At 43.6% G+C, this 12,429-nt stretch overlaps 1 protein-coding gene across 1 annotated transcript; it reads left to right on the top strand.

The window, feature by feature from the left end:
- The first annotated feature begins 111 nt into the window (after positions 1-111).
- Positions 112-2,711, top strand: LOC103723608 (membrane protein PM19L-like). The gene is made up of 4 exons (XM_008814569.4): positions 112-823; positions 941-1,160; positions 2,263-2,308; positions 2,429-2,711. The coding sequence occupies exons 1-4, from the start codon at positions 409-411 to the stop codon at positions 2,543-2,545; spliced, it is 798 nt and encodes a 265-aa protein (XP_008812791.2). The 5' UTR covers positions 112-408; the 3' UTR covers positions 2,546-2,711.
- The last annotated feature ends 9,718 nt before the right edge of the window (positions 2,712-12,429 follow it).

Below are 12,429 nucleotides of genomic sequence, written 5' to 3'. Positions count from 1 at the left end.
TTTTGTTCCTGTGGTGGTTACAAGAATCCAGATATTACTGAGATCTAGGATTAGATTGCTATTTTATTCAATATATTGTGCCACAATGGACCAAGGCGCCAAGCCTTGTTGGTTTTGGTGCAGCCAGTAATAATTTTGATGGTACCTAACTTTCAATGGCTCACTATAGTAGAATATCTCATTGCCACAGATTACTTAGATCATAACATGGCTAAATACAGTAACATCAGATGACATCCTTTCAGTAAGATCTGGGACCTGCAAGTTGGTGAGAACGTTTCGGTCCAAAGACAATAAGATCTGAAAAAATTTTGATTCATGGAGGAATATAGAATGTGAAATCTGGCATTCAAGTGGTATCTAGTTTCTGCATTGAATGCATGGATATATATATCGAAATATCTCATCATGATTCTTCTAAACAAACTTTGCTGTCTGTGGATGAGCTTGCAGGCATGGGATCCTAATAAGAAATACTTTCCTTCATTTACGAGAAAGGAAGGAGATACCTCCTATAAAGAGCAAGGGATGCTATCCTTTCCTTTGCACCAAAGGCAGACCAATTCATTAAGCTGCAGCCATATCTTATGCCTCTCTCTTTATGGCTTGCCTATATATATGCATTTAGGCTTTGCCAAGCTAGTCATTTGTTGTTGGTTCTCTATAAAATTCAGGTTACCCTTAGCACTTTCTATCATGGCCTCCCGAGTGCCAAGGCCTCTTGCATCCTTCCTCCTCTTCCTCAACCTCATAATGTACATCATAGTCGCGATGATTGCTGGTTGGGCCATTAACTATGGTATCGATGAGACTCCTCATGCAGGTAATTTGGGTAGCCTGAAGGATATGCTAGCTTGAATCTAATTGAAGGAATGTCGGTCCTGCGCAATTTAATGGCCATGCTATTAACAGTGTTCAATGTTTCATGTGCATTTGGCAGTGTTAAGCTTGTCGATACCGACTCGACTTTTTCCAATATACTATCCAATTGGTAACCTAGCCACCGGATTCTTCGTCATCTTCTCGCTTATCACCGGAGTTGTAGGCATTGCCACTTCAGTCACTGGCTTACAGGATGTCCTCATGTGGACTTCGGCCAGCTTATTGTCAGCTTCAGCTTCTTCTTTCATTACATGGGCCCTCACACTTCTGGCCATGGGGTAATAACTTTTTCCTTTCATTTCTAACACTTAAGAATAGCTAAGCATACAAAGTCAAAAGTTCTGTATCAATGTTGTCAAATGAGAGAGCCATTCTTGAGCAACTCATGTTTGGTTTGACTCCTGGTTCAATTGGGGCTTGCTGAATTAATTAAGTGACCCAAGCCGAGACTGAACATAGCTCAAGATAGTTTTAAACCAAGCTTGAGAACTGCTTGTCTTTCATGTTTCTATTTGGGAAAACTCATTAACAAAATTCATCTATAGAAAGTGATATTCTTGAGTGTTTGTTTCGGATTTTCTTGTACCATTTAAAGAGCCCATAATTTGAATTTGTTTTTCAATATCAATATTGATTTAAGAGATGAATTTCGTTAACCGAAATGCATTCCAATTCTGGCCATCAAGTTGATTCTTACTGATTGAGGTTAGCTTCCAATGTAAACAAAGAGTTCTCAGCAGGGACGCATCCTCTTGCTTCCTTAACAAGTGGTTCTTAACAGCTCAAGTTTGAACCCAAAGTCAATCAAGCCACGCCAGAGACTGGAAGTTTGGCTTGCATCAGAATCAAACTTCAAGACTGGGCATGGATTGGCATTACATTCAAAGAATTATTGAATTAAATCTTCATAATTTAAACCACCAAAGCTAGAATATCCACCAAAAGAACCAATTGAGATGACATGTGCAATCAGGTGCTTAGTCCTACATTGGCTATTGGATAGATTTGGGTACTTAATTATATAGGGCCAAGGAACCCTAATAACTCCTTTTGGCCAGCCTTTTTGGATGCAGTCCTGGATTATAACAAATGGTATCAGAACAAACTCAATTCATAGTCCATATGGACTCGGGGATATTGCAGCACCGGCCCATTAGGGCCAACTACAAACCAATCATAGTATTTGTGCTTCTTGGACTCTTAGCCTAGTTAGGATGCATATGACTGTGTTAATTCTACATCGGCTATGCACTGGGTAGATCTTGAATACTTACAAAGGATTAAAAAATATACATAATACCTTCCAGCTAGCTTTTTTAGATGAGATTCTAGGTCATTACACTAATCATTATGTCATTCACCAAAACTTCTTTCCTTCAGGCTGGCCTGCAAAGAGATTAGCATAAGCCGGAGCCCCCCAAAGTTGGTAAGATCCTGTGAACTCGACTAAAAGAAGCATCGATTTAATTAGCCCCATGATCAACTTAGCTTCCGGACAAGAAGCCATTATTTCCAATATTTAAAATCTACATTACCATTTGTGCAGAGAACGCTGGAGACACTGACCATCATCTTGAGCGGCACTCAACTGCTGTGCACAGGGGCCATCAATGCTGGTGCAACAAGCACCATGAGGCCAGACCACCTCACCGGACGAGTCTGAGACCATGGAAATCACTCCTGCTATGTTATCTAATTCTCCGTATGCCCTATGTTTAAATTTTTTGCAACTATCATCTTCCATCAGTTTTATGTTCCTCATTTTTCTGTAATTATTGGACGTAAAACACTTATGGAATTTACAAAGACAGGTCTCCTACATAAACCATGGAACTCCATAGAACACAAATTAAAGTTCAATCGATAGCATGCAGATAAAATAAGTTGAGAAAAAACTATTGATTCTCTCGGGTCCATCAGTTATCAGAAATTCAATGCATCAACACTGTTTCTCAGGCTACAAGTTCCGACTTGAGGAATCTCAAACTCGCCTTCTCATAAAACTGGAACCTTTACTAGGCTTCAAGGATTATAAATAGGCTATTCCACATGATACAAATTCATAATATAGATGTACAAAGAATGAGCAATATCGAAACAAATTTGTAATTATCCTTCGACATCTTATCAAATTTTGTCACGAGAAAATGGATCGAGGGAACTGATTAGCCTCAATCAGCTTATGCAAATGGCACATAAAATTGCTTTCACATTTCTCTCTCCAAACATCATAATTGATGAAGGCACTTGGATATTACTGATACAACAGTAAAAAGGACAGTGGGGAGAAGTAAACAACTGTAACAATGCAAAACCTTGCCCAAAATGGCTAGTCAGATGGTATTATTTGGATTCCTTGATCCTATATAAGTACTCAAGATCTACCAAGCGAATAACCGATGTGAGACTAAACATGTGCCCGCACGGGTCCTCACAACAACAGTGTGTTTGCACAGACAAAAGCTAACAAGAGTTGAATATAATCAGAAGGTCGGAAAGTCGGACAGTTGGTAGGCCGACAAAATCCAGAAAATCCAAAAGAAATGATTTTTGATGCTGTCAGACAGACTTTCTGAACTCTCATTCAGATTTGAGCTTGGGCAATTCCAGCATCGAGAATGGAACCTTGCATCCTGAAACTACCATCACATTGGCTACTGTTGGGGGAAAAATCATCCCACAAATACAATTAAGGCACCCAGATCCGAGCACAGAAGCTGCCGAGCTCATCCAGGCCGAGCTTATCCAAGCCGCCGAGCACAGAAGGCTGCCGAGCTCATCCAGGCTGCCGAGCTCAAAAGACTGAGGCCAGAAAGCTGAGCACAGAAGCTGCCGAGCTCATCCAGGCCGCCGAGCACAGAAGGCTGCCGAGCTCATCCAGGCCGCCGAGCTCAGAAGGCTAAGCTCAAAAGGCCGAGCACAGAAGGCCGAGCTCAGAAGGCCGAGCTCAGAAGGCCGAGCTCAGAAGGCTGCCGAGCTCATCCAGGCTGCCGAGCTCAGAAGGCCGAGCACAGAATGCTGCCGAGCTCAGAAGGCCGAGCACAGAAGGCCGAGACCAGAAGGCCGAGCTCAAAAGGCTGTCGAGCTCAGAAGGCCGAGCACAGAAGGCCGAGACCAGAAGGCCGAGCACAGAAGGCCGAGACCAGAAGACCGAGCACAGCAGGCCGAGACCAGAAGGCCGAGCTCAGAAGGCCGAGCATAGCAGGCCGAGCACAGAAGGCCGAGCACAGAAAGCCGAGCACAGCAGGCCGAGCACAGCAGGCCGAGCACAGCAGGCCGAGACCAGAAGGTTGAGCTGACCTCAGAAGGCCGACCTCGTCGTCTATATGCTGCGGCCATGCCCTGCAGCAGCCTCACTGCACCATGCTTTACTTGCCGGCCACGCCACGACATATTAATCAGGAACCATACTCTGCTACGACTGTCAACGCCTCACCATTCCCAAGAATGTACTGCACTGCGCGCCACAAGCAAGCTCTGGCTACGCGCCATCTCCTCCCATTATGGGAACGGGCCATCCACGGCAACTCATTACTTCACACGCCCACGTCCAATCGTGACGGTAACCCATTAATTCGCCCAGTCACATCATAGGTAACCCTGCCACTCTCCCTATAAAAAGGGAGGCTTCTTCCTCCCAAAGGAATTTTTTCGGACTTCTACATACAGTCCCTCTCCTTCTCCAAAATTAAGCCCCCCTCTGACTTAAGCATCGGAGGGCCGGCGCCGGAAAAGCCCGGCCGCCGGCTTCTTGCAGGTTCCCCCGGAAGGAGCCGCACGCCGACGATCCACCGCCCACCGTTCTCGCTCACAGGCCCCCCCGGAGGACGCCGCCAGCCGACGAACCGCCGTCTGCCGATTCTCCCACCGGAGCTCCTCCTCCTCCTCGGTTCGCGGCCGCCCCCGGGTCCAATTTCCAGCAACACTCCACGGCAACTCATTACTTCACACGCCCACGTCCAATCGTGACGGTAACCCATTAATTTGCCCAATCACATCACAGGTAACCCTGCCACTCTCCCTATAAAAAAGAAGGCTTCTTCCTCCCAAAGGGCCAATTTCGGACTTCTACATACAATCCCTCTCCTTCTCCAAAATTAAGCCCCCCTCTGACTTAAGCATCGGAGGGCTGGCGCCGGAAAAGCCCGGCCACCGGCTTCTTGCAGGTCCCCCGGAGGACGCCGCTCGCCGACGGATCGCCGTCCGCCAGTGTTCGCTGGAGCTCCTCCTCCTCGGTTCGCGACCGCCCCCGGGTCCAATTTCCAGCAACAGTTGGCGCTAGAGGAAGGGCCCGAGTTGCGGCCATGAAACTAAGGAGCAGAGGAGTCTTTAACGCCTCTTAGCATCATGCTCCAAGTCCCAAACGCTCAGTCCAGAATTCACCACCAAGATCTCCGGTAGATCAAGTTTGTGGAGTGATTGATTATAACCCTATTTGATTTTGATGAGCTCAAAGCATTTGAGTATATCTTATACTAATAAATTCAATCTAGTGTTTCAGCCAAATATTTGTGAATTTATGTTTGTCTCTAGCTTTGGTTCAATACATTTTGGCTAAGTATGGAACTCAGTTTGAACCAAAGTCTGAAGCTCGAGTCGACTCTGGAAGATTACGAGTCAACTCCAAGTGTTTCAGAAGCTCTGGCACATGCTCGAGTCAACTCCGGTACACTACGAGTCGACTCCGACTGAGAACTGACAGAAAGACAGAAAGTTGATTTTCAGACCCTGTCAGCGAGTCGACTCCAGAAGGGTTCGAGTCGACTCCGATGGTTGCCGAGTCGACTCCCGACGTTTTCGAGTCGACTCCAAAGGGTAAAAAAAAGAAAGACAGAACAATGTATTTCAGACCCTGCAACCGAGTCGACTCCAGAAGGTTACGAGTCGACTCCGAAGTTTGTCGAGTCGACTCCAACAAAGTGCGAGTCGACTCCGAGGCAGTTCAACTCAAAACACAGAGAAACAGTTTTCGGATCCTGAGAGCCGAGTCGACTCCAACAAAGTGCGAGTCGACTCCGAGGCAGTTCAACTCAAAACACAGAGAAACAGTTTTTGGATCCTGAGAGCCGAGCCGACTCCAAGTGCTCCCGAGTCGACTCCCAAGTCAGCCGAATCGACCCCAACAAAATCCGAGTCGACTCCGAGGCAGTTCAACTCCAAACACAGAAGATCAGTTTTCGAGCTCTGAGAGCCGAGTCGACTCGAGAAAGAAATGCAGAAAAACAGATCTCTGGAACTCTGAGAACGAGTCGTCTCCAGAGGGCCGAGTCATCTCCGGACATTGGCGAGTCGACTCCAAGTTTGGCCGAGTCGACTCCAAAACGGGACAGCACTTTATTTCAAATTTTGAACAGTGGGCGAGTCGTCTCCCGTAAAGCATGAGTCGACTCTAGCAACAGCCGAGTCGACTCCAGATCGAGCGAGTCGATTCCGATCCCAACGGACACTATGTCAGAAATTGCAGACTGTACAGAACGGCTCTAAAAGTGTGTCTAACGGCTATTTTTCGATGGGGATTGCTTAAATAGCCAGAGTAAACAGTAATAGACATCAAGAGAGAGACTCCATTCAAAGCAAAAGGGATTTCCACCTACCAAAGCCTCTCAAGAGTTAATACAAGAGAAAGAAGGAAGAAGTGCATTGAAGTCCATCCTCCAAACGTCTTCCTCGCATTCAAGGCTCTCCTCTGACATCAGATCATCAGTGCATTCAAAGAGGAGACTCAGAGTTCGAGAAGCCCCTTCTTCCTCTTCCAAAATCTGTTTGAGGGCTTCTAACTCTACATTATTTATATTGTTCATATTTGCTTTTTAAGAAGCTTTTCCTGTACTCTTTACAAACTGTTTTCTTGTTACTTGATTCAATCAGGGGATTGAATCAAGGTTGTTGAGGTTTGTTGGTGAGCCGAAGTTAAAACCAACGGTGTAAGGGTTCGATTGTGATCCCGGAAAAACAATCGGATGGTTCTAGTCGGTGAGCCTGTGAAAACCGACCGAGTTCGTTGTGATCTCGTGAAAACAACAAGTTGGGTTGTGAACTTGTAAAACAACCGGCTGTAATCCTAGGGATTATAGTGAACTCCCAAGTGAAGCTTGGGGAGTGGACGTAGGAGCAAGGGTTAGCTTCGAACCACTATAAAACCTCTTGTGTTTGTAATTGGTTCATTGTCTCTTCCATCCTCTCCACTCACTACAACTAGTAATCTAATTAATCAGCCTGCAATAATATTAATTAGTTACTCATTAAGTTTTTAATTTGCAATTATTACTTAAAACCCAATTCACCCCCCCCCCTCTTGGGTTGTCTTCTTGGGCAACAAAGTTCCACAAGTCCAACTCGAGCACTTCGATGCGCTAGTGCAGCAAGTCCAAGCGCTAGCCATTGCAGCCCAAAGCCTGCTGTTGCCCAAGGTGACAAGCCAAGAGGGGGGGGTGAATTGGTTTCTTTTTAAATTTAAACTATCTTACTCAAGTCAAATGGATGGTTAGTAAGCTAAAGCAAATCACAACACAAACAACACAAAGTATAGTGGTTCGGTGCTCTCCTTAGCACCTACGTCCACTCCCCAAGCGACCCCTTGGGAATTCACTATAATCTCGCAGATTACAGTTGGATTGTTTTCCGGGCTCACAATCCAAAAACCTTTGTTGGTTTTACGGGCTCACCAACGAACCTTTACACTTTGGTTTTCCGGGTTCACCAAAAACCTTTGTTGGTTTTACGGGCTCACCAACGAACCTTTACAATTGGTTTTTCGGGTTCACCAATCAACCTACTCCATTGGTTTTCCGGGCTCACCAACCAACCTTTACAAGTTGTTTAACAAATAAAGAAGGAAGATTTAAACTCCTAAATGAGCAAATGAAACAATATAAACTACAAAGAAGAGTATAGAAAATATTTATCGCTTTGAAGTGGCTTCTCTCTTCTTTGTCAAGAATGCTTCACTCTACAAGGGAGGATGGAGCTCTTGATGACTCTTTGAATCTGTTCAACCCCTTTCTTTGATTCTTGAATGAAGCACTTGGATGAAGAAGATTAGGGCACTTTTGTTTTCTTGTGTACTCTTTGATATTGCTTTCAAAAGGTTGTTCTATCTGATGAATAGTGCCACTTTAAATAGTCTCCTATATCCATTGAACAAGCCCCAATGGTTAGAATTCAAAAACTAGCCGTTACTGACTTTAGGAAGGACAAAAAGTACATCTGCAGAACTAGCCGTTATGCTTCAGCCCGTGTTTGGGTCGGCTCAACCTGTCCTTGGGTCGACCCAACTTTCACTTGGGTCGACTCAAACATTCCTTGGGTCGACTCTCTCAGAAAACACAGAAACTTGAAATTCAGCCTTCCTTCCCTTGGGTCGACCCAACCATTCTTTGGGTCGACTCAGAGTTCACTTGGGTCGACTCAACTTCTTCTTGGGTCGACCCTCTCAGTAATTCCAGAGAACCATTTTCTGTCTTCTTTTCTGTCTTGCCTTTGGGTCGACCCTCTCAGGGTTTGGGTCGACTCAAGCTTGGGTCGACTCAACTACTTCTTGAGTCGACCCTCTCAGTGAATCCAGAGAACCATTGTTCTGTCTTGTTTTGAGGATCTTGATGTTTGGGTCGACTCATGCTTTCCTTGGGTCGACCCAACTCACTGTTCATCTGTGCCATTTTTGCAGAAGTGTGCCAAATAATTTTTTGATGTGCCGGGGTCGACCCAATCATCCTTTGGGTCGACTCAATCCACACTTTGCTGCATCTCAAGGTTAGATTCATTCAAATAAACAATGAAATGTATCTATATCAATTTATACAAATATCCTGAGAGTAATAGTCTTATAAATGAAGTATCAATTTAACTTATAACATACTCTAGATAATTGCTTGTTAATCATCAAAATAACACTATCATCCTCAATCTCCCCCTTTTTGATGATTACAAAATAAAGAGTATGAGCCCATTGATACTTGTCTTTAAAATCAGTTTTTTTGAAAGGGCTTAACTTGCTGAATTTCAGCTTTTCATATATAAGAGTGAAATCTCCCCCTATTTCATTTAAATGTTGCCAATTTGACTTTTTGAATTGCTCCCCCTTTCATTTATAATTCATTAACGATGAAACTTCAAAAATTTGAGATAAAATATGAGTTTCAGGTTATGTATCGGGGTGCGAGAGGTGCGTGCCAAATTCTGAAATTATATGTGCCAAATTCTGAAATTTGATAGAAATTTTTGATTTGATGATTTTCATTGTTACAAATTGCTCCCCCTTAGATGTATAAGCTTTCTTATATGATTTTCAATTTGTTTGCCCAATTATTTCTCTTTTCTTGCATAAGTTCTTATTTCTCTTTCTTTACATAACTTCTTATTTCTTTTTCTTTACTTCTCCTTTCTTTAACTTTCTTTACTTTTGCTCTTATTATTCTTTCTTTACTTACTCTAAAGATATCTTTAGTTCTCCCCTTTTTGTTACTTTATTTACTCTAAACAATATCTTTACTTCTCCTAAAATAAATACTCTTTCTTTACTTTTCTCCCTTTTTGTTATCATCAAAAAGATACATGGGAAAGATGCAATAAATACCAAACTTCAAACTTCATTGATCAAAATGGAAACATTTTCATACATTCATGCCAAAAACAAAAACAGATACAATGTTTCTGAATCAAAGTTTAAAAATACATGATAAAAGCAAAATACATATGAGAACTAGATATCTAGCCTAGGCTCTAAACATAGATGCTAAGATCAGCCTAAGGAGACTCTAACGGCCGGGATCTAGTCCTCATCCTCCTAGTGTACGTGGCGAGGGGAGGTCGAGCCTGGTGAGACTGTGTCTGGCGTGGAGCACGACGAGCTGGATGACTCTGTGCCGAAATCTCTGACTCAGCAGCCTGTGGCACAGATGGTTCATGGGTCTCTCTCTTTCTCCGGAGTGCTCCTATCTGCTGCCTCAGATCACTGATCTCAGCAGACATGACGTCCAATCGGGCGTCCAATCGGCTCGTCAGCCCGTCAGTGATAGTCCTCGCCTGAGCTGACATGAGCTCAGTCATCCTGCTCCAGAACTCATCCGTATCTCTCGGAGGAACGGATGATGATGGTCCAGCCTCTGAAGGTGCAGTAGGATGATCCATATGCTCCTCATCCTCATCCTCTGGTGCATCTCCCTCTGGTGCCTCACCCTGAATGCCTGCTCCAGTGTGAATCCACTGCCCGTTCACTTTCTCATATCCCATGCGTATTAGTGTCCGTGCAGTGTATGTGTCAGTATGATGCAGACTCTTGGATGCCTCCTCCTCGAGAGCTAAACCGTGCTGTCGAAAAATCAAGGTGAGTATCATACCATAAGGTAGTGATACCCTGGAGTTGCACATCACCTTCCTCATCTGTCTCAGTATCATGGCCGGAAGATTTAGGGGAATCCCCTGAATCATACACTCCATCACTGCTAGATCTCGCTCTGTGATGAGATCGAATCTCCCGGTCTTTGGAAATAAGATTCTATTTATTATACTGAGCAGTAATCTCATTTCAGCAGTAAGAGAACTAGCTATTACCTTCGTGGAAAAGTCGAAGTTCTCATTTTCCATGATCAACTGTAGAGCTCTCATTTTGTTTTCAGGCTTTTCCGGAGTGGCTCCCACGCAGGGTAGATGAAGTAGCTCACTCAAGCTCTCCTCGGAAACTCGAACTCGAACCCCTCGAACTTCCGAAACAAGCCCTCCCATACCAGTTTTGAGGAAGGCATAGAACTCCTGAACCAATCCGGGGTAAATCATCACGTCTAGGGAGCAAAGATACTCCCAACCTTGCCTTTGGATCCATTCTCTCAACCGAAACCCTTCTTGATCAAAGAACTCGGAATGGATCCTTCTTCCCGTTGTAACCGGTCTCCCTGCAAATCTTGCAAGTATCACTGAGGGAGAAGGAGGAGGAGGGGCCTCCGCACGTGCCTCACGTCGTGGAGACACGGTAGATGGCTCCGTAGGTTGCCTTTCCTCCCGTTGGATCCGTGTGACTCTTCCGGATCTCTTGGCTACAGCTCTTTTGGGTCCCATTTCTCTAAGATCTCAAGGTAATCTACTGTTTGGAGGAGTTTGGAGAGTGGGGATTAGAATATTCAGAAGAGGACAAGGGCAAACAGTGCCCTAACAATGCTCTCGGGTCCCCTTTTAACAGTGGGGTCCCGACGTTGGGTCGACTCAAGATTTTTCTTGGGTCGACTCAACGTTGGGTCGACCCTATTCTGGGTTGGGTCGACCCAAGTGCAGAATTTTTTTTCTTTTCTCTTCCTTTTTGCTTCTAAGAATTTTCCTTGCTTCCAATCCTTATAAACTCTTTATGGGACAATGATACATGAGTAAGAAATCTCTAGATAACAAATTTGACTCATGTTTCATGGGATTTTAGAAATTGGAAGAATGTATCATGAGACTACTAGCTCCCTTTTATATTTCTTCAATAAAAAGGATCACATATGCCTAATTCCCTCCTTAGCATGCAGAATTTATCTTCACTCAATGGTTTCGTAAATATGTCGGCTAATTATTTTTCAGTGCATATATGCTCAATACATATATTTCCATTTTGCACATGATCCCTAATAAAATGGTACCTTATTTCTATGTGTTTGGTTTTAGAGTGCTGAACTGAATTTTTAGTAAGATTGATGGCACTAGTATTATCACACTTAATAGGAATATTATCTAGTTTAACTCCATAGTCCTCTAGTTGTTGCTTAAGCCATAATACTTGAGCACAACAACTACCAGCAGCTATATATTCAGCTTCAGCTGTGGACAGTGCCACTGAATTCTGCTTTTTGCTAAACCATGATACTAAGTTATTTCCTAAGAATTGACATGTGCCACTTGTGCTCTTCCTATCTAATTTGCATCCGGCAAAATCAGCATCTGAATACGCAAGTAAATCTAGACAGGAGTCCCTTGAGTATCATAGCCCTATATTGGTAGTTCCTCTTAAATATCTAAGGATTCTCTTAACAGCACTTAAATGTGACTCCTTAGGATCCGATTGGTATCTAGCACATATTCCTACACTAAATACGATGTCGGGTCTACTAGCAGTAAGATAGAGCAAGGATCCAATTAGTCCTCTATAGAGCTTGATATCAATACTTTTCCCTTTTTCATCCTTGTCTAGCTTGCTAGTGGGATTCATTGGAGTGCCTACTCCCTTATGATTTTCATTCCCAAACTTCTTTAGTATTTCCTTTGTATACTTAGTTTGATGAATGAAAATGCCTTCTTTAGTTTGTTTGATTTGTAATCCTAGAAAGAAGCTTAGTTCTCCCATCAAACTCATTTCAAATTCTCCATGCATTAAATCAGCAAATTCTTTGCAAAGAGTATCATTTGTGGCACCAAAGATTATGTCATCTACATATATTTGTACCACTAATAGATTTTTGTCCTTTCTTTTGAGAAATAGAGTTTTATCTACATTTCCTCTACTAAAGTCATTATTAAGCAGAAATTTGCTTAGTCGATCATACCAAGCCCTAGGTGCTTGCTTTAATCCATATAATGCCT

The sequence above is a fragment of the Phoenix dactylifera genome, chromosome 13, assembly GCF_009389715.1.
Source record: "Phoenix dactylifera cultivar Barhee BC4 chromosome 13, palm_55x_up_171113_PBpolish2nd_filt_p, whole genome shotgun sequence".
Taxonomy (NCBI): domain Eukaryota; kingdom Viridiplantae; phylum Streptophyta; class Magnoliopsida; order Arecales; family Arecaceae; genus Phoenix; species Phoenix dactylifera.
This window is presented reverse-complemented; position numbering and strand designations above follow the sequence as displayed.